The sequence below is a fragment of the Chaetodon trifascialis genome, chromosome 17 (assembly GCF_039877785.1).
Source record: "Chaetodon trifascialis isolate fChaTrf1 chromosome 17, fChaTrf1.hap1, whole genome shotgun sequence".
Lineage (NCBI taxonomy): Eukaryota > Metazoa > Chordata > Actinopteri > Chaetodontiformes > Chaetodontidae > Chaetodon > Chaetodon trifascialis.
The window spans coordinates 5,724,330-5,748,606 of NC_092072.1; the positions used below are offsets into that span (position 1 = coordinate 5,724,330).

A 24,277-nucleotide genomic window follows, 5' to 3' on the forward strand; every position below is an offset into this window, starting at 1 on the left:
TCGTGTTTTGGCTTTTTATTTAAATCTCTGGAGCGGTTCGTGAAGGCAGTGCTTTGCATCAGTCATCACAGCAGCTGAGGGGTTGGTGGATGTTGTGAATTGGCTGAATTACTGAAATCTTTGTTTCTTGTTGGTAGATGCATGCCAGTGAAACTTTGAAACTGACCAATTTTTGGATGGAGTTCCCACACATACAGTCCATGAAAAGTTATTTTATGGAAGAGTCCAAATATACTCTGTGTTTACCTAACTAATGTAGAGAATAGCTAGCACATTCCCTTCTGACAGTTCTCTGTTTGTTTTCTGAGAATAGTTACTAAAGTAAACGGGCATCTCGGAGCACGAGCTGCTGACAGCACCAGGCTGTTTACGCTGTGCTGTCTGTAGATGACGAAAATACATTAAAAGTTGTGTCTTTGATACAGTTTGGTCAACAGATGTTTGAAAGTTGCATCTTTTAACTTGTTTTTAATCTTTATGTAATCAGGCTGCAGTGTCCAAAGCTATCACTAGGGGGCGCCAAAACATGGATGGCTACAGCGTTGAAACAATGACAGAAGGTTTATCCACTTGTTCAGATTGGACAATTATGCTTGCTGTCAAGATTGTACAAATTCTACACAATAATTCGCCTTTTTTATTGAGTGCATGTGGGCATCACATAATTGTAACAATAGTACACATTACGCTAATGACTAAGTACAGACAATACAGTAATGGAAACAGCTAAATAGCGCCTATCATACAAAAACATTAGTACAACATTCTTCACAAAACACAAAGGCACAGAAGGACCCATGCTGGTGTAGAAACATTAAAAATAAAAGCAAAAAGACAATGAAATTAACTCTAAATATCTCCTGTCGGTGAGGTAAAGTATTGTAGAAGTTTCCAGGTAAAACAATTTTGAAAGGATGAGCTTTCAATATATATATATATATATATATATATATATATATATATGGTTTTAATATTGGTGTATTGATTGCAATGGAGTGTGATATGCTAAACTAAGCTAACCACTTGCTGGCTGTAGTTTCATATTTAATGGACAGAAATGAGTATAAGTGGTATTCGTCTTCTTATCAAACTCTCAGCAAGAAAGTGAATCAGCATATTTCCCAAAATGTCACACTTTGCCTCTAAGGCTGTTTTAGTGGGCCCTCGCTCGATCCATCCCTATTTGGATATTTGGATCAAAAACATATTTTAAATCCTGCTTAGACTAACTCACAACTGGAAGGGCTTGGGTTTTGCATCGAGTAGCACCATCAGTCACAACTGGCCTGAAACATCGCCACATGGGGGGATGGAGACGAACGTCCTGAGGATCCAGAGCTGCTGACAAACACATATGATGGAGGGACTGACTGGGAAGAGTCCATCCCTGGAATGCACTCTTTGGTTTCATGCTGCTCCATCCCAGAGTCACATTTCATCTGGTATGTATGACACAATGACTGCTTTTTGTTTTTCTGCTCCATTTAGCATTATGATCAGTATTTAGCCATGCTAGCAGTGTAACTACAAAGTAGGCCTTGTTTCCAATGGCACATTTTCCATTTAATATGTGGGATTATTCCTGTTTTAGGATCATTCTTTGGGCATGTATACAGCACATTCAGAATTTGCTGGCACAGAGATGCATACACCAAAGAAATGAAATACACCTACTTTTAAACATGAAAGACAGGCTCAAACAGGTTTTTAATGTGCTCAAGTATCACAACACTGACCTTTTCAACAAGGTGGTTGGATGAATGGAAGAGGGAGGCTGTGGCTGTTAATCGCAGTGTGCACAGCCGCACGTTAACAGATATATTAGTGGAATATTCATGCTTATTAGGGTCAGCCGCTAGGACCGCTGTAGATTGTTTATGCTTGTATTTCACTCTTTTCACTACTTTATTGCTCCCAGAGGCAGATATCATTTTGAAGGGGGTGCTGTGAATGCTTCCCACCCCCTTACTTCACAGGTAGGTATCAGTGTGGCCTTCACTTCTTTACCTGTTTGTGATTCAGAACTAATGACAGTGCATTGAGCATTAACACAGGTCGGAGACATACTTCACATTTTTTCTCCCAGCGGCATTATTTCCCCGTCTCCTCCCACGTCTTCACCAGCCATCCGACACATAGATACTGTAGAGGCTGTGGCTGAGACCAGGTTACATGTCAGCCTATGACTCACTCACCAGTCACATTCAAGCTGCTCAACATCACCTACGACGTAATGCAATCTGGCTGGAAACTCACACTCACACCAGAGTGCATTCCACACATTTAACTTTGGGGTGTGTGAGTAATGAGGTATGAATGCACACTGTGTGTTTCACCACTTAACAGCAAATCTTTGTCTCATTTCCTGTCACTTCAGGAAATTATCTGCAAAGCGTTGACCAAGGCGAAGTTTAATTGAGCTGTTTGGAGCCAAACAGGATTCCTGAAGTTTAACTTAAATGACTCAACTGTATGGCGTTAGGGCCATTCTTCTTTTTGAGTCCAGATTAGAAAGTGCAAACTGTAGTCTAGGCCTTAAAAGAAATCTGATTTGCTGCCAAACGCTCTGGAGTTTGACTCTTAACATGCAAATGTTTCATTTGTGATGGTCAGTGTCCAAAAGTGGATTACCACGGCTCTCCGGGGAGGCTTCCTCATCCTAATGAATGAACTTGTTGTTGAAAACCAGCATGTGTGCTCAGCTAAGTGTCGGCCCCACTATGAAAAAACAGCAGCTTTGAATAATGATTCCTTCAACAAGAGACTGAAGAAGTGCAGAAAAACTTCATTTCAACCCTGCTGACCTTTTACTGGAAATGGAGCTTTTCTACTCGACTGTGCTGTTCGTCATTTCTGGTGGTGTTGTTACATTCCCTGATGAAGACCAGTCAGACGATGATTAAATATCAGAACTGAGTTTATATTTCTGTTCAACTCTCCTGAAATACAGTTAAGATGTACAGCAGAGTCTTAAAAAGTAACTTCAGTTTTTTTAGGACCTGAAGCTAAAGAGATGAACAAGTCTCAGGAAGTACACAGGAAACATGTAGCTGGGAAGTCCTGAGAGCAGCAGGTGAGGCACGAGGTACTGAAGTGGAGAACAGTTCAGAGATATGCTTGAGTGCACAGAGCTCAGGTGGTGTGAGTCGGCTGAGGGCACGTGGTAGTGGAGGCACAGGTGAAGCAAAGTAGTGATGGTTGAGGGCATGAGGTCTGAGGTAGGTGGAGGCAAGAGTCTGGGAGGCGTGGTGGCACTAGAGCTGGCGATCGGTGCAGGAGAACTCACTGAGCAAACTGGAAAAAGACACAGATCAGGCACTGGTAAAATACACTAATACTCGCAGGTAGCACTGACAAACAGCCAACTCCGCTAAGCAGCAGAAGCAATCTGACAACAAGTCCTCTGCAGTCCACAGTCTTTATGCTGTGCTTGATTGTGACGAGTCCCAGCTGAGTTGGAGCCACCTGGAGAACCACGTCCAGCCTCTGCCAAAAAAGACAGAAAATAGACAGGAAACAAAGAACCACACCTCTCCACAGCACACAAGAAAACACAGTTTTCCAAATCACCACTTATACTTAATAAAACGACTATTTCCTCTGAAGTGCAAGCAAAAAGAAAAATCCAAAAATTCTATTTCCATTTACTTTTAGCAAAGGCTGAAACTATTGCTTTGATATTACTGGGTGCACTGTGGGCAATGCTACAGATCAATAACCAGGATTGGTTTATGGCAATATTGTTATTATTGACGAGGTGTTCAGTTCACTGGATTAGCCAAAAACATGCATTCCTATCAGTTTTATCAGTTGCCAAAGCGATCACCTCCACAGGCTACATTCAGCAGCTGTTCTGCAGCTTTTGATTGATCATACGATCTTCCTCAGCAGATCCAGTTTTCCCAGTTGTCACAGAATCGTAGAAGTTCCCATTTCCGCTCCTCTGATCTCTCCAAGGACGTCTCGTCCATGTTGGTTCAGCTTTTGGGGCCACTGGATAAAGTCCATGTGGTATCTGACCAGCAGGAAGTTTTGCTGCGGGTTTATCTGAAGTTCCTGCCACTCCTCTAAACCAGTGGAGGTTTATCGAATTTCCTTTGTGATGCTCACAACTTTGAAGAAATCCACAGGACAAAACGAGTGCTGAAGAAGAAAACTGATTAAACCACAGCACACAGTTCACTTCCATCATATTGCTAGAGAGGCAGAGAGAGAGAGAGGATGGATATCTGAAAACCAGGGAACTACAACCACAATGATCAGCTTGGCCAGAAACCACAAATGTGTTTTGGTAATTCACATGAACTGACCCTCTTTAGAGAAGTCCACATCATTCACAACTTTCAACAGGGTAAAACACACACAAACAGAGCGCACTGAGCTGGCAAAGGCTCAAATGTGAATTCCCGCTTATAGTAAACACAGCACAAGGACCTTAGATGACTTAAAGAAACATTCAGTCCAAATACTGCAGAAGCTGGAGGGTCTCGTGCGAGGCGTAGTCCCCATCCTTCTTCTGTGGTCTGTCGGTCACAGTAATGTCGCCTAATTACTTTAACAGCCTCCACCAGTGGGATCCAGCTGAATGTGAGTCCCTGGCCCCTCAGAGGCTGAGCGGGATGACGTGAAATCTTAAATATTCACTGAGGAGCTTCGACCCCCATCCTTCCTCCTCCTCCTCCTCCTCCTGGGACCAAACAAGACTGCTCTCCTTCATCCCCGCAAACAAGGTCAAAAATATTTCAGGAAGAGTCATGGGAAAAGCTCAAACAAATAACAGCACCACATGGAGCTTTTATTTTTCATCTGGAGTGAATCTTGTGATAAGATTTTAATAGCGTGTAAAAAACAGGCTTGTTGCAGCAAGTCAACACTTTTACACTCGCTCATAAATGATGATCAAAAGCAGGAAGTCACAGGAATGTACTTCACTTCTTGACAGCTACATTTCTCAGTTTATGAGGGAATACCAGGGGCCTGCAGTGCTCATATTTTCACATTAGCACCAGTCAGGGCCAAACCCATAAATTCATGTCTTTTGAAAATTTGACTAAATCATCTCAACTCAAAGTCCATTCATTGGCTTTTTGTGGAGTTGCGGAAGAGGACTTTTTTATTTTGTAAAACTTTTATACTGCTCCCCATAAGAATGTTTCAGTTAGCATACAGAACACAGGCTAAAACTATTTTGACGTAAAACTTTTTTTTTTTCCCCCATCTCTGTTGCCTCCTCTTGACGTGGACACTAGCCTGGCACAGCCTCTGTATAAACACAATCAGAACAGATCATTGCAGAGGCTCTGAACTGTAAATATTTATGCAGATTATCTAAGTAATAGTAAGGGAAAGTCTGCATGGGATTACTCACAGAAGACCATCTTTGGGAAATGGGGTTATGGTGTTTTAAAGGACCATTTTCCCTGACTTTTGACGGTTTTATCATTGCAGTTTAAGATGATATAAATACAAATATGACTTTAAACACTTCTGCGGGACAGAAAACTTTGAAATTACAGTATAATTTTACAGAAGAATACAATTTTTTTTGCATTTGTGAGTGTATTATTTGAGCAGTGATTCACAAATGGTTTCACATTGTGACCACTACTCAGGTGGTTTTTAGCCATGTTAGCTGTGTTGCTAACTATGTGTGTTGCTAACGGAAATATCTCAACAGTTGTTGGATGTATCTCCATGAAAGTTGGTTCAGGTTTTCATGGTTCCCAGATGTTGTGTCCTAAGACTGAGGCGACCCCCTGGCTTTTCCTCTAGCACCACAGTAAGCTTGACATTTGTACTTTTGAGTGAAACAACAGTTAGTGAATCACTATCTCATTCATGTCCCTTTCAGGAAACCTGAAAAATCAACAACATTCTTATTAATTGTACTTTGTGCTCTGTGCTAATCAGCTAATGTTAGCCTGCTAACATGCTAAACTAATATGGTGAACATGGTAAACCTCATAACTGCTAAACATCAGCATATCAGTTAGCATTGTCATTGTGTGCATGTTAGCATGCTAATGTTAGCACCTAGCTCAAAGCATTACTGTGTAATGTAAGTCCAGCCTCACAGCGCCACTAGCATGGCTGTAAACTCTTAGTCTTGTTAGAGCTCCAAAATTTACTAAATAACTCTGAAGAGGGAAAAGATATGAGCAAAGGTAAAAGTATTAAACACCTCTGTGTGCAGATGCTAACAACTTGAAAGGCTAACTGACACTGTGAGGATATTGTGTTCAGGTCATATGGAAAAACATCCCATTTATTAATAGATTTATACACAACCCTTTGTTTTATGACATTTTATTGAATGTATGCCAGTTAAGATTTTTCAAAAAATACGTTTACATACAGCAAGCAGTGGAAGAAGCGGATGTGATATTGTTTTTAACAAAGCATAGCATACAAGCATAACATTCAAATTTTGGTTCTATCTAGCAGTCATGAAGGAAAAGTGTTATAAAATGCTGCATTACCTCCTTTTTGAGTAAACGTACAGCTTAATTTAAAGGTTTACATGTATCTTTAGTATATTTATCTAGTCTTTGATGTGCAAAACATATAAAATAAAGAAAAACAAGTCGTACACAATCACAGGACATTTCTGCAGAATTTATACATACATTTCAATGTGCTAAAAGCGGACTAGAGTTTTGAGGTGTAAATACTGAGCTTTGTATCAGCTTTCCACTGTGAGTGAATTAGTAATATTGCAGTGTTCATGTGCATGGCTGAGGTTTTAGTTTTTTCTGCTGGGCTCAGCAGTGTTTTGATGTTTGCTGTGCAGGTGTAGTCAGTGTTGGTCAGTCGTCATTGTTGCAGTCTGTGCACAGAATCTGGTCGCGGTCAGGGAAAAAGCCAGAGCCCACCAGCGACACAGAGCATCGTGAACACTTAAAGCATGGCTGGTGCCACTGCCGGTCCTCAAAAGAAACGTACTTCCCATCTCCGAACCCTGTGAGACACAAACACAGCACATGAGCAGCTAATGAAGGAATGTATTACCAGGCGTGGAAAACAGGGTCTAATAACAGCCTTGTAACATTGCAGGAATGACATACATGAATTCAAGATAACATCAGCAGTTGGCAGAAACCATAACAAAACATTGCCAGCTCTGTCAACCTGCTGGTGTTCTAGTTCATAGTTGTGGTGAAAAGCATCTAATTCAAGTTCTCATTTAAGTTTTCTTTGCCAACAGCACAAAGAGATTAGATGAAGACGATAATGGCCTTTGCTGTACTTAAACTGTCTTTTCTTTAACTGTCTTGTTCCTCTGTGCTCATTTAAAGCCAAGGTTTTTATGTGATTATGGCGCCTTTTAAACGTCTTTGTTTTTGCAGTTCTGGTGGAAACTGGTTCAGCCTGCGGTTTGTTTGCAGGATGCTTGTGTTTGTGTCACCAGGTTGGAACTACCTACATTAAGTGTCTTTAAAGTGGCTATAACTGATGTATTCATAATAACGTTGTATCAAACGACAATTACCATTCCAGTAAAAATGAGCCTAAACTGATAGCTGTTCTTGATCATTTGGTGCACATGCATGGTTTTGGTCTCTTTTGAGAGGTAACACTCTGAACTTTTATCCCCAGCAGTAACAATTGCTGTAAGCACTACTGGCATTGAGTAATAGAATCTTGAACACACTGAAGTAGAAGAGTATTTTTTCCGTCTGAATTTTTTGGCAACTAGATGCTTGCAGATGACTGTATCTGGGACTTATTAACTGGAAAACACAATAGGACCACAGCATGACCCTCATCCAAGTTCAATAAAAACGGATAACAATACCACAGAAACTTAATATTTTCATGTTTTTTCTAATAGTATGTTTGGACGTTTCTCCAATTTATGATATATTTATCTACAAAAATATCTATATTTATATCAATGAAAGCTTGAAGTTAAAGAGTCAGATATTTCCCTCAGGAGATGGTGGAGACCAAAACAGAGCGTGACAGAGAGTGAATATGGAACTCTCTTTTGATAAATGGTGTCCAGAAACATGACTCCAAATGAATGATAATGTTGCTTGATTAGTATTGGATGTATAACTAACGAACTGTTCTAACAAGTCCACAATATTAACTATACAATACTAATAAAACCAACATTTTCTAGTGCCGCAGTCAACAGGCGAAACACAACATGTCAAGGCTTTTATATTGTGAAATCACTTCTTTGGACAATATGAAGAAACCATACAACACAAGAAGAGGATATGCATACCACACAGGAAGGATAAGAGCCTACACATAAAACCTGACTCACCTGACTGCCTACACCTGTTTGTTGAAGATAATTCTTTTGGCATTTTACTGATAGTAGATACTTGAGACAGACAGGAATCTTTGGACCAAAGGGGAAGATGATAAATAACAAAACTGAACTGAACCATGTTATCTTGCTTCAACCTGCCATGTTAACCAACAGACTGGTGAGTTTCCTCCGTGGTCTTGCACATGTCACTGACCTGTGATGGCCGTTTTGCAGCCGGCACACTTTTTGGCATACAGGCTGCTGAAACACTTGACACAGTATGGACTTTCTCCCTGCGAGGTGAAAGGTTGGCCGGCCAGAGGAGCTTTGCAGCCCGTGCAGAGGAAACACTCTTTGTGCCACACCTCGTCCTTGTAGGTCACCCCTCCTTTAGTCAGAGCCTGCAGCACACAAACACAGACTGTGTGAGTAAAACATGATGAGTCAAGACAATTGTTTAGTGGAAACATTTTGGTGCAGAGTTGTTACCGCTGTGATGTCTCTGTTGGCTTTTTCATTTGGTTTCTGTTGATAAAGTTTGAGCTTCAGTGGGTGGTACTGCTCATGCTAACTGCTCAGTTCTTCTTGTAGATTTTGTCCCATGCTTAGTCTTTAACCTTACACCTGCATGTTTACAAAACATTTAAGTTTTATGGGCTAATTGAACATGAGAATTAATTCAATTCAATTCAATTTTATTTGTATAGCGCCAAATCACAACAGAAGTTGTCTCAGGACACTTTCCATATAGAGCTGGTACAGACCAAGCTCTTTTATCTACAAAGAAACCAACAATTAAGGAAGAGGTCTCTGGTTCTAAGTCTCTCTCTCTGGTTCTCTCTCTGGTTCTAAGTCTCAGTTGTGTGGATTTGCTGCTTGTGTTTTATCGTGAACTGGATATCTTTAGGTGTTGGACTGATGGCTGTTAGTTGCAGCCCTACAGTCATTTTTAAGAAGTGTTTATTGAAGGTAAACATCAGCCATTGTGCTGTACGTGAGGCCTGTTTCACCTGTTTGCAGTGGCTGCACTGAGGAGCAACCCTGCCCTCGTAGCACGGCACACAGTAGTAGTTGTTTTTGTCTGGGATGAAGGCCTCGGCGCCGATCGGCTTCTCGCAGCCGTGACACATGAAGCAGTCCTCGTGCCACGCCGAGCCACCGTACTCCAACATCCTCGATCCTGTCAGACAAAAAGAGCGGATCAGAGGGAGCAGACCAAGACGGAAACTGAGACGTTCGTGATTGTTTGTTGAAATGTTCGCTGACATTTGCAAACCCGTGTGTCACTTCGGGCACTCCTTTGATCTCTGCTGTAACTATAAGCTGGAATGAAATCCGATAGCGCTCATGCGAAGACTGAGAAGACCAAAAGTGATGATTCAGTGTGACGGATAAACCTGTTCTTACACAGCCCTCCAGCACTGTACAATTACATCAGCTTATCTTCAATCAAAACAATGTGAAAAGCTGTAATAAAGCAATTCCCCGGCTGGGATACACGGCTGCACAGCATCCGAACACTGCTTTTTATTTAATTTACAGTTTTAAGCATTTCATAAGTGGCTGTTTGTCCACTCCCCTGTTCATAAACACATGCTTCACTTCAGAGCTTTACAAAAGTCAGGAGCCAGATATGCTTATGAAACTGGACGTCAGATCCTTTAATCACTGGCCTTGCCTTACGACTTTTGGGGCCTGAAATGAGGCTGAAAAGCCATGACGGTGTCTTGAACTTGAACTTGGCTTCACTTTTGAGAAAACGAGAGAGGGCAGCAGCTTTTAAAGGCATTCCAGGCTGAGCAGAAACTGAAGAAAATGACCGCTCAGTTCAGAAAAGAACTGGTGAGTTATAATATCCCACACTACCCACAGGCCCGGGTAATTTTCAGTCATCCGACACCACTGCAGCACTCGTGTCGTCACAGCGCCCCGAGCTGAAAACCCTGCTGGGAGATATTTTCAGCAGAGCAAGGAAGTAATCATTCTGTCACATCTAAGCTGTCACACCCCAGATAACAAAAACTCATTAGCCTCTTTATCCCTGCACAGACAGGGTGTGAACTTTAAGACTATTTGAGAGATTACTCAATAATCTGTCCCCAAGGACGTTTGGGATCTTGGTGTTGTGGGTAAAAGTGACACAGCTAGTCTTTACTATCACTACCTGGCATGACTGTCTTGTCGCAGGCCGCGCACTTGGAGGAAAACTCGTTGCAGTAGCAGTCGCTGCACACCAGCGCGTCACCCTGGCTGGTGAAGGGCTCGTCTGCCAGAGAGCGGTCACAGCGGAAACAGCGGAAACAGTGTGCGTGGTAATGTCTGTTCTCATAGAAGAGCTCCTGGAGGAAGAGGAGAGCGCAGTGCATCACATTATCATAAAGAATGTAAACAACAAACATGGCTGTTGTTACTCACAGCCGGCTAATTTGCGTGTTCGCATAGATTAGGTATAGGTATAGGTATAGGTATAGGTATAGGTATAGGTATAGGTAGATTCTGACTGCACTTTCTCTTCTTTTCTTGTGTGACTAGCTCACTTTAGCTTTAGCAATATATCTGCATAACCCTGTGGGAGACTCCAGTCATGCGCAATAAGTGGCTACCTGGAGACAGGTAGGCAGGTACAAAGGTAGACAGGAAGCTAGACCATCCAATCATTTCATTCAAGCCAAATGAAGTGATTGGATGGGTTGATTACAGGCCTGCAACAACTGCAGGTACCAGATTTTTTGAGTTTGAGTTTTTGAGTTGAGATTCTGAGTCAATCCCACATACCAAATGTGTGTTAATCTGCGCCTGAAAGTAGTACCATATGCACCAATTAAACCTGTTTGAGTGAGGGTTGCTTAAAACTACAGTGCCCAGCTCTTCGAGGACGTCCCTTTGCATTTTTTTTGTCTTTAGTAGGAACCAGTGGGCTTTGGGTGAGAGCTACAACGTCAGAAATAATTGAGAAATGGACTAAATGTATTGTTGGTTTTGGTCTTCTTATGGATTTTGTTGATAATAAGAAAAATATGGCGGAACACCCTCATCCTTTAACAGTGAATAATACAGGAACTCAAGCAATTTATCCTGAACTTTAAGCTCTGCTTGGAGGTCAGAGGTCAACCACAGGATTCAGTTTCCTGCACGAGGTCACGTAAGAGTTTTGGATGTTTGCCGACACAGCAGACTAAACCCAAAATTACCTTTGTACGGCGCCCTGAGACATTTTTGAGCGTACCCTTTTCTTCATCTTAAAAATCAGAATAACCCACTTTGTGATTTGCTCTTCTCACAGCTGCTTGTGTTCCAGTTCATCTGCAGTTCAAGCGAACTCTGTGATAAATGGCCTCATTGAACGGTGGGAGAAAAACTTATTTTTGAGGCGTGGAGTTTCACAGTAAAAGAAACAACTAAAGCAGAGGGACAGCGAGGGATGAAGGATGAATGTTGTTATGTCTTGTGTGGAGGAGGGACGGCCAAAGCAAGCAGGAGCATAATTTACGGCTGGTCCCTCACAGGGAGCCCATAATTCACAGGGTGCTGATGGCCTCATGGCGTCTGTGGGTGTTTCCTTCAGGACACTGTTTTTAATTTTAACTAATGACAACTTTCAGGAAATTTAAAGCGGATTACAGACAATTTGATGTTCTAGTAGAGTTATGTTTTCTAGGAATGCAGCCAGTTTGTAAAAGCACTTCATGAAAAACTGAGAAATTGATCATAATGCAGTCCATCATTTCTTGAGTAAAAGTAGCAATACTACAATGTAAAAATATTCTACTATAAGTAAATCCCTGTGCTTATAGCATTACTGGAGTAAAAGTACCCAAGTAATATTATTACCAAAAGTAAAACTACTTGTTAAGGATGATGAATCAACATTTTTCAATGAAATGCCAACTATTTGCTGGTTTCAGAGGAGGATTTGCTGCTTTTTCCTGTTTTAAATAATTGTAAACTAAATATCTTTGAATTCTGGACTGTTGATCAAACCAACAACTCAAGCAAACTTTGACGGGCATTTTTCACTATTCTTAGAAGTTTAAGTACAATAGTTGCATAAATGTACTTTATTACTTCCCAGCACTGTGCAAGTTCAGCTCACCTTGGCATTATGACCGATGATTTCTTTACATTCCTGGCAGGTGTTGGCATGCAGGCGGTCGTAGCAGGGGATGCAGTGAGGATTGTCCTCCACCTGGATGTATTTGCGTCCACACAGGGACTCTTTGCAGTTCTTGCAGTTGAACTGGTCACTCATGATGTCTTTCTCTGGCTGACTTCCTGCAAAACAGAGAATTCACAGGCGCAGTTTAGCATTCGCTATCAGCAAGAAGACAGCGCAGGAAGGAGGAGAAGTGAGATTAGTAAGACAGAGAGCAAGAGCAGGATGAAGGGAGGCAGACAGTTTTTGGATATACAGCTAGGAAGTAACGACCAACATGAGGGACAGAAATGGGAGAAAAAACATTTTCTCACCTAAAAAACCAAAAGACAGTCAAGGACGCTTCACAAGGTAAGTTAGAAAGATCTGAGAGAAGAATAAGAATTATAAATGATACAGATGTATGGGGAGTTACAGAGGGGAGTTATCGATGGCAAGGCAGATGTTGTGAATGGTTTTGAGGGATTTGGGACCAGTGATGATCATATCGTATTGAGCACAGTTTAAGTTTGAGAAAGCCGGCTTGCCTCCTTGGTTTAATTTCGGTGATGGGTTGCAGTGAGGATGGATTTAATGGAAATATAAAGCCGGACATCATCAGCATAGCAGTGGACACAGAGACAACGGATGGTGTTACCAAGAGAGAGCATGTAGAGAACGAACATGAGAGGACTGAGCACTGAGCCCTGAGGGATGCCATGAGACAGGAGGTGATGCAGGAGGTGATTTAAGGTGGAAGAATGCTCTCTGGAGAAAAGAGATGACCAGAGTCTCAGAGGATGAGGAGGCTGAAAAAGTGGTGAAACTGGCGAAAACAGAATCATTTACAGACCTGTTAGCATTAACCTCTAACATGCAAGAAAAGGAGGTGGTTTACTGAAAGGCATCTAACTGCAGTTAACGGTTAAATATTATTCAAATTGTTCCACATCCAGAAATTATTTCCTGCAAACAAAGAAAGGGCTGAGTGAGCACTTTAACTCAAGAGTTATGGCTGACTTATTGTAAATCAGTCCAGTAATGATATAACTGCTTCTCCTGTTTCATCATAACTCACTAATAAGTGAACGCTCTTTGTCTTCCTCCCCCTCATTCTTACCCGAAACCCCCCACGGCGGTTTGGCATCGAGAAAGAACAACTAAACAACATTAATTGTTGGGAGCTGAACTGAAACAGCGTTCTCTATTTCAAAGGCTGTCTCCAGGGCTTTTTCATCTGTTTGGCTTGAGGTTAAAGGGCAATACCACTCATTTATCTAGTCTATTCCTTGTGTCCATGACTTTCTCTCAAATCTCTCTCAAAAAAAACTGCCATCAAGATGTTTAATCACTGCAAATTTACCATGATCTTGACAATGCATTGCACTTTATAACAGCTGTGAATGTTTCATAGGGATGATTATATCTGACTTGGAAAATTACTAGGGCTTCTTACAAAATCACCACTGCTTGTTTACTGCAGTCACTTTACACAGAGCACTTGTGTCACAATAAGCCTGGACCCTTTTGTTTCAGAGGACAACTGGTTTGTCTGACTCCAAACTACCAACAAATACAAAAACATCTCCCAGGACACTTTTTAACTTCAGCAGGGTTTCCTCCAAAAGCACAACTTTGTCCAAGTTTTAACTCGACCAGAGTTTCTCATAAAAATCTTTTAATCTTTTAAATCTCAGTTGTCTCATTAAGGAGCTTTTAATGTCTTGCCTGGCTGCATGACACTGAAAACAATCCCACTGGGGAAATGGGGTCGCTCTCCAAGTTTAACTCAAGTTTAACTCCACGCACGTCTTTGTCATCTGTCATCATATTGACCATGAAGATAAATATTGAATTTCTGGCTCATCAATGACCCAACATTGGCTCTTAGGAGAAATGTGACTCAGAGGAGAAGCTTTTGGTTCTTTGTGCTTTTGGTTTTTGGCCCATCAGGAATGCAGCTGAAAGCCACACATCGGCGAGCAAGAAATTAGAATGAGACAACAACAGGGTTCAAATTGACAATGCTCGGCAAAAGTGGTTTTATCGTCATTTGTAGACAAAAAAAGCTGGGCTGCTTTGTAAAGTTTGTTTATATAGCAGTGATCTCAGTGTGTAGTTACTGAAATGCAGTCGTTGTAATGCTGTTGAAAAAATAGTTTTATAAAACTTTGACTTCTAAATAAATAAATGTCCACCAAGTTTCTCCCAAATTTAACTTCTGGACAACTTTTGACCGAAAGCAGTTGGTAAAATGTAATGACTTACAGGAGATAGGCTCTTGGTATAAGTCGCTACGTGAACCGAGAATAACTTCCAAGCAACCTGAAAATGGCAAGTTTTGACAAAGATTTGGATTGTGCAAAAAGGAAGGCCTGCTTGGTTCTTTTGCAGATATTTTGCCATTTTAATGGCTTGTTCCACCAAAACAAGTTCCTCCCCCGACACTATTTTACAGCACTGTCGCTGAATCTTGGGTTTAGTGCCACCCAAGATGCCTGTCATTGGTTTAAAGAAATACAAATAAGCTAGAGCATTTTCCCATATAACAGAATAATAATGATCAGTAAAGACCTTCCCCCAGCACTGACACAGTGCTAAAACATCTGGTCTGGCTGTGTGAGACTGGGAGCCTCTTTAAAACAAGATGATGCATTTCAAGAGACTTTTCCTAAATAAATGACTGAACAGAGGAAAGACAGGCGGAAATAAAGCAGCGCACATGGACAATACCATCATCCCGTCATTGCTACTGAACACAGTGAGGCATGAGCAGGGTATGTGACCCCATGGTCTGCAGCAGCAAAGGGAAATGAGCGAGGAAATGAGGTGTGGGAGGTTAAAATACCCTCCTGTGGTAGCTCAGGAAGATATATACAGTGTGGATGAAGATTGTGGGTAAGTCTGCAGAGTTTGGGTATATGTTCATGCTCAGGATCACAGCATCTGGAACATTTACAAAAGCAGACACTAAAGTATTTCACATGGAAACAGTCATTGTTTATAATTTGGCTGCCTATTTTGGGCAAAGGGTGGCTTTGACATGTTTCTTCAATGTCAGAAAAGAGGAGGTGTGTTCAACAAAGTGCAGCTGAGAAACCGCATGGCTTTGAAAGATCCCCGACGGATCGAGGAATGAGCCGAGTCTTCCTCTCCTCAGCGGTGGAAGACGTCACTGGCTTGGTAGAAACGATGAGATGACCCAGAGCTCGGCGCCAACCGATGACGACCACTTGTTTTTGAGGTTGTTATGAAGCTGGTTACAATTAAACGAAGGTTCCCCACTGCTCAACGCTGAACCTTTCAGGTGCTGCGCTTCATGCTATGTAACCTCCAAGTATTTGCATCTGGTCCGTTAAGGAGTCGTCTTGAAAGTGCGGTTTACATTCCTTATGTCTGACTGCTATCACATACTTTGTTTCTAATAACCAATGATGCACCAATTTCAGATAAACATAAAAAAAGATAAACACAGTCTGCTCTCAATCATGTGCTAAAGCCAGTGCCAGAAGCAGAAACTCCCTGTCCTCCGCAGCTCATTTAGAGACTTATTCTCCCAATGCCATGTTAACACCGAGGACATCCCTCGTGCTGTACATCCCTCCAGATAACAGCGCTGCTTCCTCTTCAAGGCCATCAAACTAGGTCAACAAAACAAGGTGGAAAACCAAACTGAGACAAAACATCACATCCTATGTCTGCTTTCTGTCAGACTGCTGTCTGGATGGCGAAATCAGACCAACTTCCCTCCAAAAATGTCTAAAGAGGTTTGGGTTTCTATTCTCGTCCATCCATGTCTACGATGAAGGCAGTGATAGAACAATGGCTTTCCTTCCGGACATAGTCTTCCAGGTTTTGAGCTTTATGTTTCTCTTCCTGAGCCACAACATCTGCGAACACATTTTGTGGTCTCCAGCTGTTGTCTGTCGTTGAATTCATCCAATTAAATTAAAGTCCATCATTGTTGAAAATAAAATTTTATGGTTCCTACAGGACAATCCATTATAAGTTTAAGGTCAGCCACACAATAGGAAAATATGATAAGACTCACTTACTGTAGAAAATGGAGCGTTAAATACGGAGCAAAACAAAGGAGGCGATTAGCTTAGCTTAGATAAAGAGTGGAAGCAGAAGAGACGTGGATAAAAAATGCCTAAAAGTTACTTATTAACATGTTTAATCGCCTATGTTTAATCATATTTATCTAATCATATATATATAGTTTCTAGCCAGGCTAGCTGTTTACCCCTGCTCCCAGTGTTTATGCTAAGCTAAGCTAATAACCTGTATTTTTTAATGAAGAAAAAATGTCACTAACGTAACAGCGCTGTCCAATTTCAGCAACCACATCAAAATTAGCTAATTGAATTTGAACAATTTTAATATAGTTTTTGAATAGTTACATCAAACCTATTTTTATTTATACGGTTTAAAATCTGCCATTATTTGCTTCCATATGTCTCGCTTTGAGGGCACAACCGACTGCAAGTCAAAATGCGTTCAGCAGCTGTTCATCTTCACACCATCCAGAGTGTCTGACATTAATAGCCTAAAACGCTGGCTCACATGTCGTCAGCACCTTCTTTAAGAGGCGTCCAGGTTACTCTACAGGTGTTCTTCTGGACCGCACCCAGGAATACTTGTCACCCCTGTTCTCCTCCTTACCACGAGACATTTAACCAAACAGTCATCCATCCTGTATAAGTGCTCTCTCTCGAGCAGCAAGGCTGCTGAAGCTATTCAAGCCCACAATTCAGCTTGATGAGTGGACATGTTGAATTCTTCCCTGATACACTATGTGTCCCGTGAGAGATTTACCGGAGTCACTTGGCTCTCAGAGCTTTGTAGTAGCGGCCAAATGGCAACTGTCTCCCAGGACCAGCCACCAGGCCTCCTGTCTCATGTCCCTTCATGGCTCGCTGCTGTTTTACTCCTCAACAACCTGACAGCTTCTTACGACCGGAGCCAGGAACTCTGCGAGCCATGAGAGCTGCTGCTGGGTGTTAGTGTTTATTTTCCCAGTGCAGGAATTTAGACTTGTGTCTGAGGTTTACAAACCAGATTATTCCATGATGAAAACCGCTGTCACACGTAATAAAATTTAGTGGAACAAATATGTAGGTAAGTGTTAAATCTGTCACAGCCACAAAATATCAATTCATGCATTATAAAACAGCCTCAGGGCCTTTTTTGGGTTGACGCTGTTACTGTACATTGCCTCTCTGCAACAGGCACCAGAATCAGAGCCGCACGCCCTCCTGTATGTTTTAATAAAGACTTTTTTGATGGCTTGCAAACTCTGTCAAGCTTGAACTTACAATCACTGCTTTCTCTTTTTTACTCTAACACCTACTGAAGACCTGGGAACGTTGGGGCAGTTAAAAGTGGGTAACAAACTGGGTTTTTAGTCTCGTTAGCAAAGTGGTTCAGACATTAAAGTAGATGACGGTCCATGACTTTAAAAATCCCAACAACTACTGGATGGATTCCCACGAAATTCATGGTCCCCTCAGGATGAACTGTAACGACTGTGAAGGTGTTTTATCTGGCACCATCATCAGGTCAAATACTTTGGTTTATGACCTGCAAAACTGATGAGATTCCCAACAGCCTCAGCTGTACTTTGTGTTGTGCTAATTAGCAAATGTTAGCATGCTAACAAGGTGAACACATGGTAGACATTTTACCTGCATGTTCACATTATCTCTGTGAGCATGTTAGCATACTGATGTTAGCAATTAGCTCAAAGCACCACTGGGTCTCAAGCTGCATTCATGTCAGCAGCACGAGGAAAAAACTTGTATTACTCTTATTTGGGAGCATTCATGCAGTATTCCTAGATGCTAACCATGTAGTCACATTATTTAAATAACCCGAATCAGCTACTTTTGCTACCACTCAGAGATTTTTGACATTGCTCGTTATGACCGTCTAAACAATAGGACATGAGCAGCTTTACAGGGCTGCTAGTGCGGCTGCAGGCTCACTCTCTTAATGCTTTAACTGACAATCACTACCTTCTCTTTTGTTGTGACACTCACTAAATAACCTAAACTGTGTGTGCATTCACATAAAACAGGAAAGCGTATAATAAAGTTGGTTTTTAATTACCACTATTGTTTATTCCCGTGAAATGGATTAGGGTACTTGAACAGCCTCTGAAGCTCAGAACAGGCCTCATATTGTGTGACTCCTGGGTTGCATAACCTGGATTTGAGAAGGTGAATGGGAATATTGACAGAGGCACAATACATGCTAACAACAGAGGAGCCCTGCAGCACTGAAGGAAAAGTGACACCCTCATGGCTGCAGCTATAAACTGTTACAGAAAAAAAGAAAAACAGGACGGTCTCTCATGGCCGTCAGATGACTGCGCTGCCTTTCATCCCCAGCACAAAGATGCTCAATGTGGTGCGGCTTCCTGCAGATCACAAGGCCAATTTCAGCTGCACGCACACAAATCAAAATGAATGCACATTGTGCATTTTGTCGTCGCTGATTAAAGATCTCCTCAGGGTGAATTACTTCTTGCTGTTTTAAACAATGAGGATATTCTGAGATGCTGAGCTGGCAGATCTGAAACGTCATTTTGGCGACTTGAACATGAAAAACAGCTGCAGCTTTTTAAGCGAAATCCTAAAATCGTAACACAATCAGTGTGGTCAGGTATTACTGACAATTAAACTGACATTAAACCTGTAACAGCGAATAAGGAGTGCTCTTAAAAGTAGGATACAAGTCTGGCTTTGTAGATCACATGCTCCATTTCAGCTGAACACCCAAATCAAAACAAACACACAATGTACATTTGGTCTTCTCTGATTAAAGATCTTATCAGGATGAATTGCTTTTCTTAAATGCTGATGTTATCGTGAGATACTGAGTCGGCATAAATGTGAAGTTATTCTTGTTATTTGAATGTGAAAATGATAAAAAACTGTCAGGCTGTAAAGTTCACTTAGTTTAGCCCAACATCATCCACACTGAACTCCACTAAAACCAGAACACGATCAGTATCGTTGGATATTAATGACACATAACCTGTAACACTAAGCCTTTAACATGAGGGAATGAAGCACCTTTAAAGACAGAGTACATGTCTGGCTTTGTTTTATGAGCCTCCAGCTGCCTGTTTGTTTATCCAGTGAAACAATGTGGGCTGCAGCTGCAGTTTCACCTCTGCAACTGTCGACTAAACCGACAAACAGGTCTCAGTCAGACAACAAGTAAACAAGCCACCACCATGAGAAGACTTCACACACAGTGGCCTGATACGACGGTTCCCGACATGGGGGTCAGGACCCCCACCGGGGTCACAAGATGATTACTGAGGCAGGAAGAAAAAACTACACTTTTGAGCTTTTCTCTGATTTCTTTTCACACACTGCATAGTTTTACTAAAATGCTTTATTTTAAAGATGTATAACATCCAAATAATTTCCATGGGATTAAATGTGTAGTTTCCAGCTGCTGAGCTGTCACACATCTCATGGTCTTCTTCAGTGGATGATGTTTGCTCGGTTGTCACGTGACTTCATGTGGATCTTCAGTCATGTGTCTTTATCCACAGAGGAAGACCATGAGATGTGGCTAAAAGCTGTGGGAAAAAGCTCAAGAGTTCCACTCATAGTTTTTGTGTAGCATTCACCAGTTTAGTGAAGCATGTTAGCATGCTAACATTTGCTAATTAGCACTAAACACAAAGTACATCTGAAGCTGATGGGAGTGTCATTAGTTTTGTGGGTGGTTAGTCATAAACCAAAGTTCAGAACATTAAAATGTAGATGTTTTGGGTCTTAGAGAGGAAGTCTGCAATGATTGGGATTCCTCCTGTAGGGATTATGAACGTGTGTACAGAATTTAATGCCAATGCATCCAGTAGTTGTTGAGATATTTCAGTCTCGCCCACGTCTGAACACGTCTGAACGTTCTGATGACAAAGACAAGAGTTAAAGCAGAAAGAAAGATTGAAAAGATTAGAATCACGTGTGATCATGAAGTCTCTTAAAGTGAAGTATTTTTAGTAAAGTTGCTTTTGGCCACATAGTTGTTGCACTTGGATTGTACTTGCAGGCGAACACTGACTGATGCAAATAAACTGAGTGTTCTTAAATACCGACCACTATTCTCCAAAACAAATACACAAGTAAACATATTCTCCCATCAGCTGCCAGCTGGCGCTGGAGAGGTCAAGACCTGGGTGTTAATGCTAACACGTGTTTGTTTTCTGAGAGACTGCTGGACCTGCCGTCTCTGGTTCATGTTTGCTGATGGATTTATTTGACTTTGATTCAGAGCTTTGTGTTGGAGAGCTTCAGGAAGGCTGGTTGGTTTCAGACAGAATCGTTTTGACAGGTCAGTGTTTTCAGGTTGTGCACACAAAAAGAGAGGAACCGGTGGTCAAAATCAGCCTTTACTGTACACCTGCAGAAAGTACAGATTTAGCCCCCTGAAAAGGGCATTTAGTCCAAACTGAAGTAGAATCTGTACCCTACATGTGGGATGAAAGAAGTCTTTAATCCTTCGAGGAAACACGCTTATTTGCTTTCTTTGCCAGAGTTAGATGAGAAGACTGATACCACTTTGAAGCCTAAAAACAGCGGAGCAGTGAGTTATCTTAGCTTAGCATAAAGACTCAAAGTAGGAGGGAGCAGCTAACCTGGCTCTGTCCAAAGATAACAAAATCCAAAGACCTAAAGCTCACTGATTAACGTATATCACGTTAGTTTAAACAAAAACAGAAATCTAAAAATTATAATTTGTGGTTTGACAGACTGATTGATTGATTGATTCACATACAGAAAAATCAGTGTTGAATCCAGATGCGTCTGTGATGCACTGTTTCTGTTTTTATCCAATGGGTTAGATAATTATGAGAAGGACAGAACATGATATCGTCTATGTAAGCGATGAAAACCTGTATAATTTTTTAAATTATTGTTTTAATCGTTGTGAAAACTGGACATTTTAGAATTTTACAGATTCCACCTCGAAACCAGGACGATCCCAGAGGAACCAGAACATCTGGGTACCGAATATTTGGTAAAACTGGTGTTAATAAGAAGGCAAATCAGCATCTTTACCAAAATGTCAAACTACTCCTTTAAAACTCTTCCCAGGCTTAACCGCAGCAATGGGAAATGGAAAAGACGGTGATGATGAGTCATGATGAGACTCTGATTTTATGACCATCAGTCGCTTGACAATCCAAAAACATCTTCCTCTAACTGTTTTTATTTGTCTCTGGCTCGTCTCCAGTGATTGTGCACAGACCCAACCTTCGCCCAATGCAAGAATTTCAGAGGAATGTGACTGTGGTCAAAACGTGGCAAAATCGTGCGGTTCCGACTCTGAGAAGAAGAAGAAGAAGAAGAAGAAGAAGAAGAAAAAGAAGAAAAAGAGCAAACAAAAACAGCATTTTTCTTCCGCCCTCTGTTTTCTAAAAAAAGACAAAAGTCAGGAATTCCTTTCTGCGTGAAACAAAAAATAATGCACCCCCCCCTCACACACACATTTCTTCAAGGAGTGAAAGCAACTCGAGCTGGACTGCTTCAATGAGTGTATTAATTTCACCCAAATGGATTGGAACATGGTGGTGGTGTGGGGATGGTGTGCGGTGATGGAAACTATGAGCGCTGCCGGAGGGGGGTGGGGGGGGTGGGGGGTGGGGGGGGTTTGCTGAGTCTCCAGCAGAAAATTTGTAATCTGAAGGAGACATGACATCACTCCAACTCAACAAGACTGAAAGGCTTGCTAACATGCCTCCAAGTACATTTAATAAAAAGACACGGTTGCACAACATATTCAGCTTTCATGAGGCCTTATTTTGAGTTCCACCCAATTCGAGGGATTGAAACATTAAAGCGAGGGATTGTTTCCTCAAAGGCCTCCTTGTTCTTTTTCTCATAAATCCTACTTGAAAACGGGGCCGCAGCGCTTATTCGCAGTATCAGTTACTCACTTTGGACCCCGTTCAGGCCCCCAACCCCCAATAACATCCACTATTTCCTCACTCTGAAGAAAGAACATCCTTTCTGGTCCATCCTGGATGTTTGGGGCTGGGGCTGGGGGTGGGGGGGGGGTGGGAGGGTTCATGCATGATTGATTTTTCTTTCAATTAAGTTTGTGTATTACCACAAAGAAATTCTTTGCGATGGGCTAATATTTTATTTATTAATATCTTTACTGTTAATGAATTGTTTACTAAAGCTTCAAAGATCAATAAGAAGTCTTTCATAGGAGCAAACTTTGGGTTGCCAGGTTGGGGAAAATCCTGCAGGCAGCTGTTCCAATTTGATGTTGTTATAGCTGTTGCTGACACTGATATTAATAAATTAAATGCTCTGATCCTCAGATTCTAATATGCAGTTATCAACTCATTAATAAATGGATTTTTGTCCAGAGTCTCTGCAGCACGTTTCTAGATATCTCATTGACGGCATTTGACAGATCTAAAAAGCTTTTTTAAATGACTTATTAACCCTTAATTACCGGTTATGATTTATAGAGGAATTCTCATTAAAGAGTGGTGCTTTTTCATTTCAAAGTCTCTCCGTGTGAACTAACACTGGGGAAAAGGTTTTCAAAATGTGTTTGACGCTTCAGTAATGCGCCGTTTTGCAGCAGGTGGAGGCAGGTGAGGATCCGTGCACGCCTCAGTGGAGCAGACACCAAAGCTTCGGGAGATTATGCGAACTCTTCAAAACACTCTAAATATTAACTTATCATCCACTTGTTCACATTACAAAGCTGAAATACCAGCCGCGTAAAGCAGTGTAGAAACATAGACGCACCTCTTTGCGCACCAGCAGCCTCTGGAGATGCTCACCGGAGACTCGGTCCGTCCGTCCGTCCGCGCAGGATCTGAGCAGTCCGCTGCTGCTGCTCTGGCGTATAAAATGACAGATGATTAAATCCTCCTCGTGGTCTCCTGCGAGCTCCACACTGACGGATTTCCACTGACTGAAGCATCTGTGACTGGTGCGTAAAACCAAAACCAGTCCTCCAAACGCCGCCCCTTTCGGCCTCCGGCTGTCTTTCCACTCCCTCTGCCTCTCCTTCACCTTGTGGCGAGTTCAAGCTGACAGAAGGTGGACTCGTGTGTTTTTTGGATGTCACTGAATATTTTAAATACATGGTAGACTTTGTGCTCGCAGCTGCCCGTGTAAACCACTTTATTATCTCTCTAAATGGAAAATCCCCATAATAATACCGGGAGCAATGGAAGTGCTGAATGATGAGAGTGTAATGTGCTCATTTTAATCTCACATGATATCACAATGAAAGTCATTTGGGGACATTATTTATGTATAGGAGAGCTGATATTTGTGCAGCATCGCTTTAGCATTTAGAAGCAATAAACTGTAGTTGTAGCAGGTATTATTACAATACAAAAGTTTCCTTCTTGACCTTGAAAATAGACGTTTGACTGAAGTTTACTTACTGGATTTCCCCCCGGAGCTCTCAGCAGCATCTTGTAGCTCTCACCTGAGATGGAGAAAGTTTCAATGAAAAGATTTCTAAATTAATGACTTCAATATTTGAATTTGTACCGTTTACCAGTTTCCATCCATCACAGATGAGGATGCTGGGCAGCTTCGTGCCCCCACACACTCACGTATTGTCTTTCACTCTCTCGTCTTTTGTTTCTCCTGAGTTTTTCTGGTTATATGAAATCGTCTGTGGTCAGGAGCAAACTGCAGGGTCCTGGAAAGCGAGATATCATTTTCCCTCTCATTGACCTCCATTTTCCACAGTGGTGAGCAGGAGGTCTGGGGACGATTAGAGGCTTCAGCTGTGGCTGCATCCTGCCACTACCCATTAAGTCAGGATGTAAGACGTGTATATGATGTGATGAAGGCTTTTCATTCACGTGTGTGGCG

The 24,277-nt window shown here is 41.7% G+C and overlaps 1 protein-coding gene across 2 annotated transcripts; it reads right to left on the reverse strand.

Annotated features, from left to right (window-relative positions):
* Positions 1-6,290: 6,290 nt before the first annotated feature.
* On the reverse strand, positions 6,291-23,359 carry fhl3b (four and a half LIM domains 3b). Of its 2 annotated transcripts, none has more exons than XM_070984892.1 (6): positions 23,189-23,359; positions 12,357-12,535; positions 10,428-10,602; positions 9,274-9,443; positions 8,478-8,664; positions 6,291-6,958 (listed from the first exon to the last, which is right to left on the reverse strand). In XM_070984892.1, exons 2-6 carry the CDS (start codon positions 12,510-12,512, stop codon positions 6,807-6,809), a joined length of 840 nt encoding a protein of 279 aa, XP_070840993.1. In that variant the 5' UTR covers positions 12,513-12,535; positions 23,189-23,359; the 3' UTR covers positions 6,291-6,806. The 2 variants fall into 2 exon arrangements, with proteins under 2 accessions (XP_070840993.1, XP_070840994.1); XM_070984893.1 differs by having other exon boundaries at positions 23,224-23,291.
* Positions 23,360-24,277: the final 918 nt, after the last annotated feature.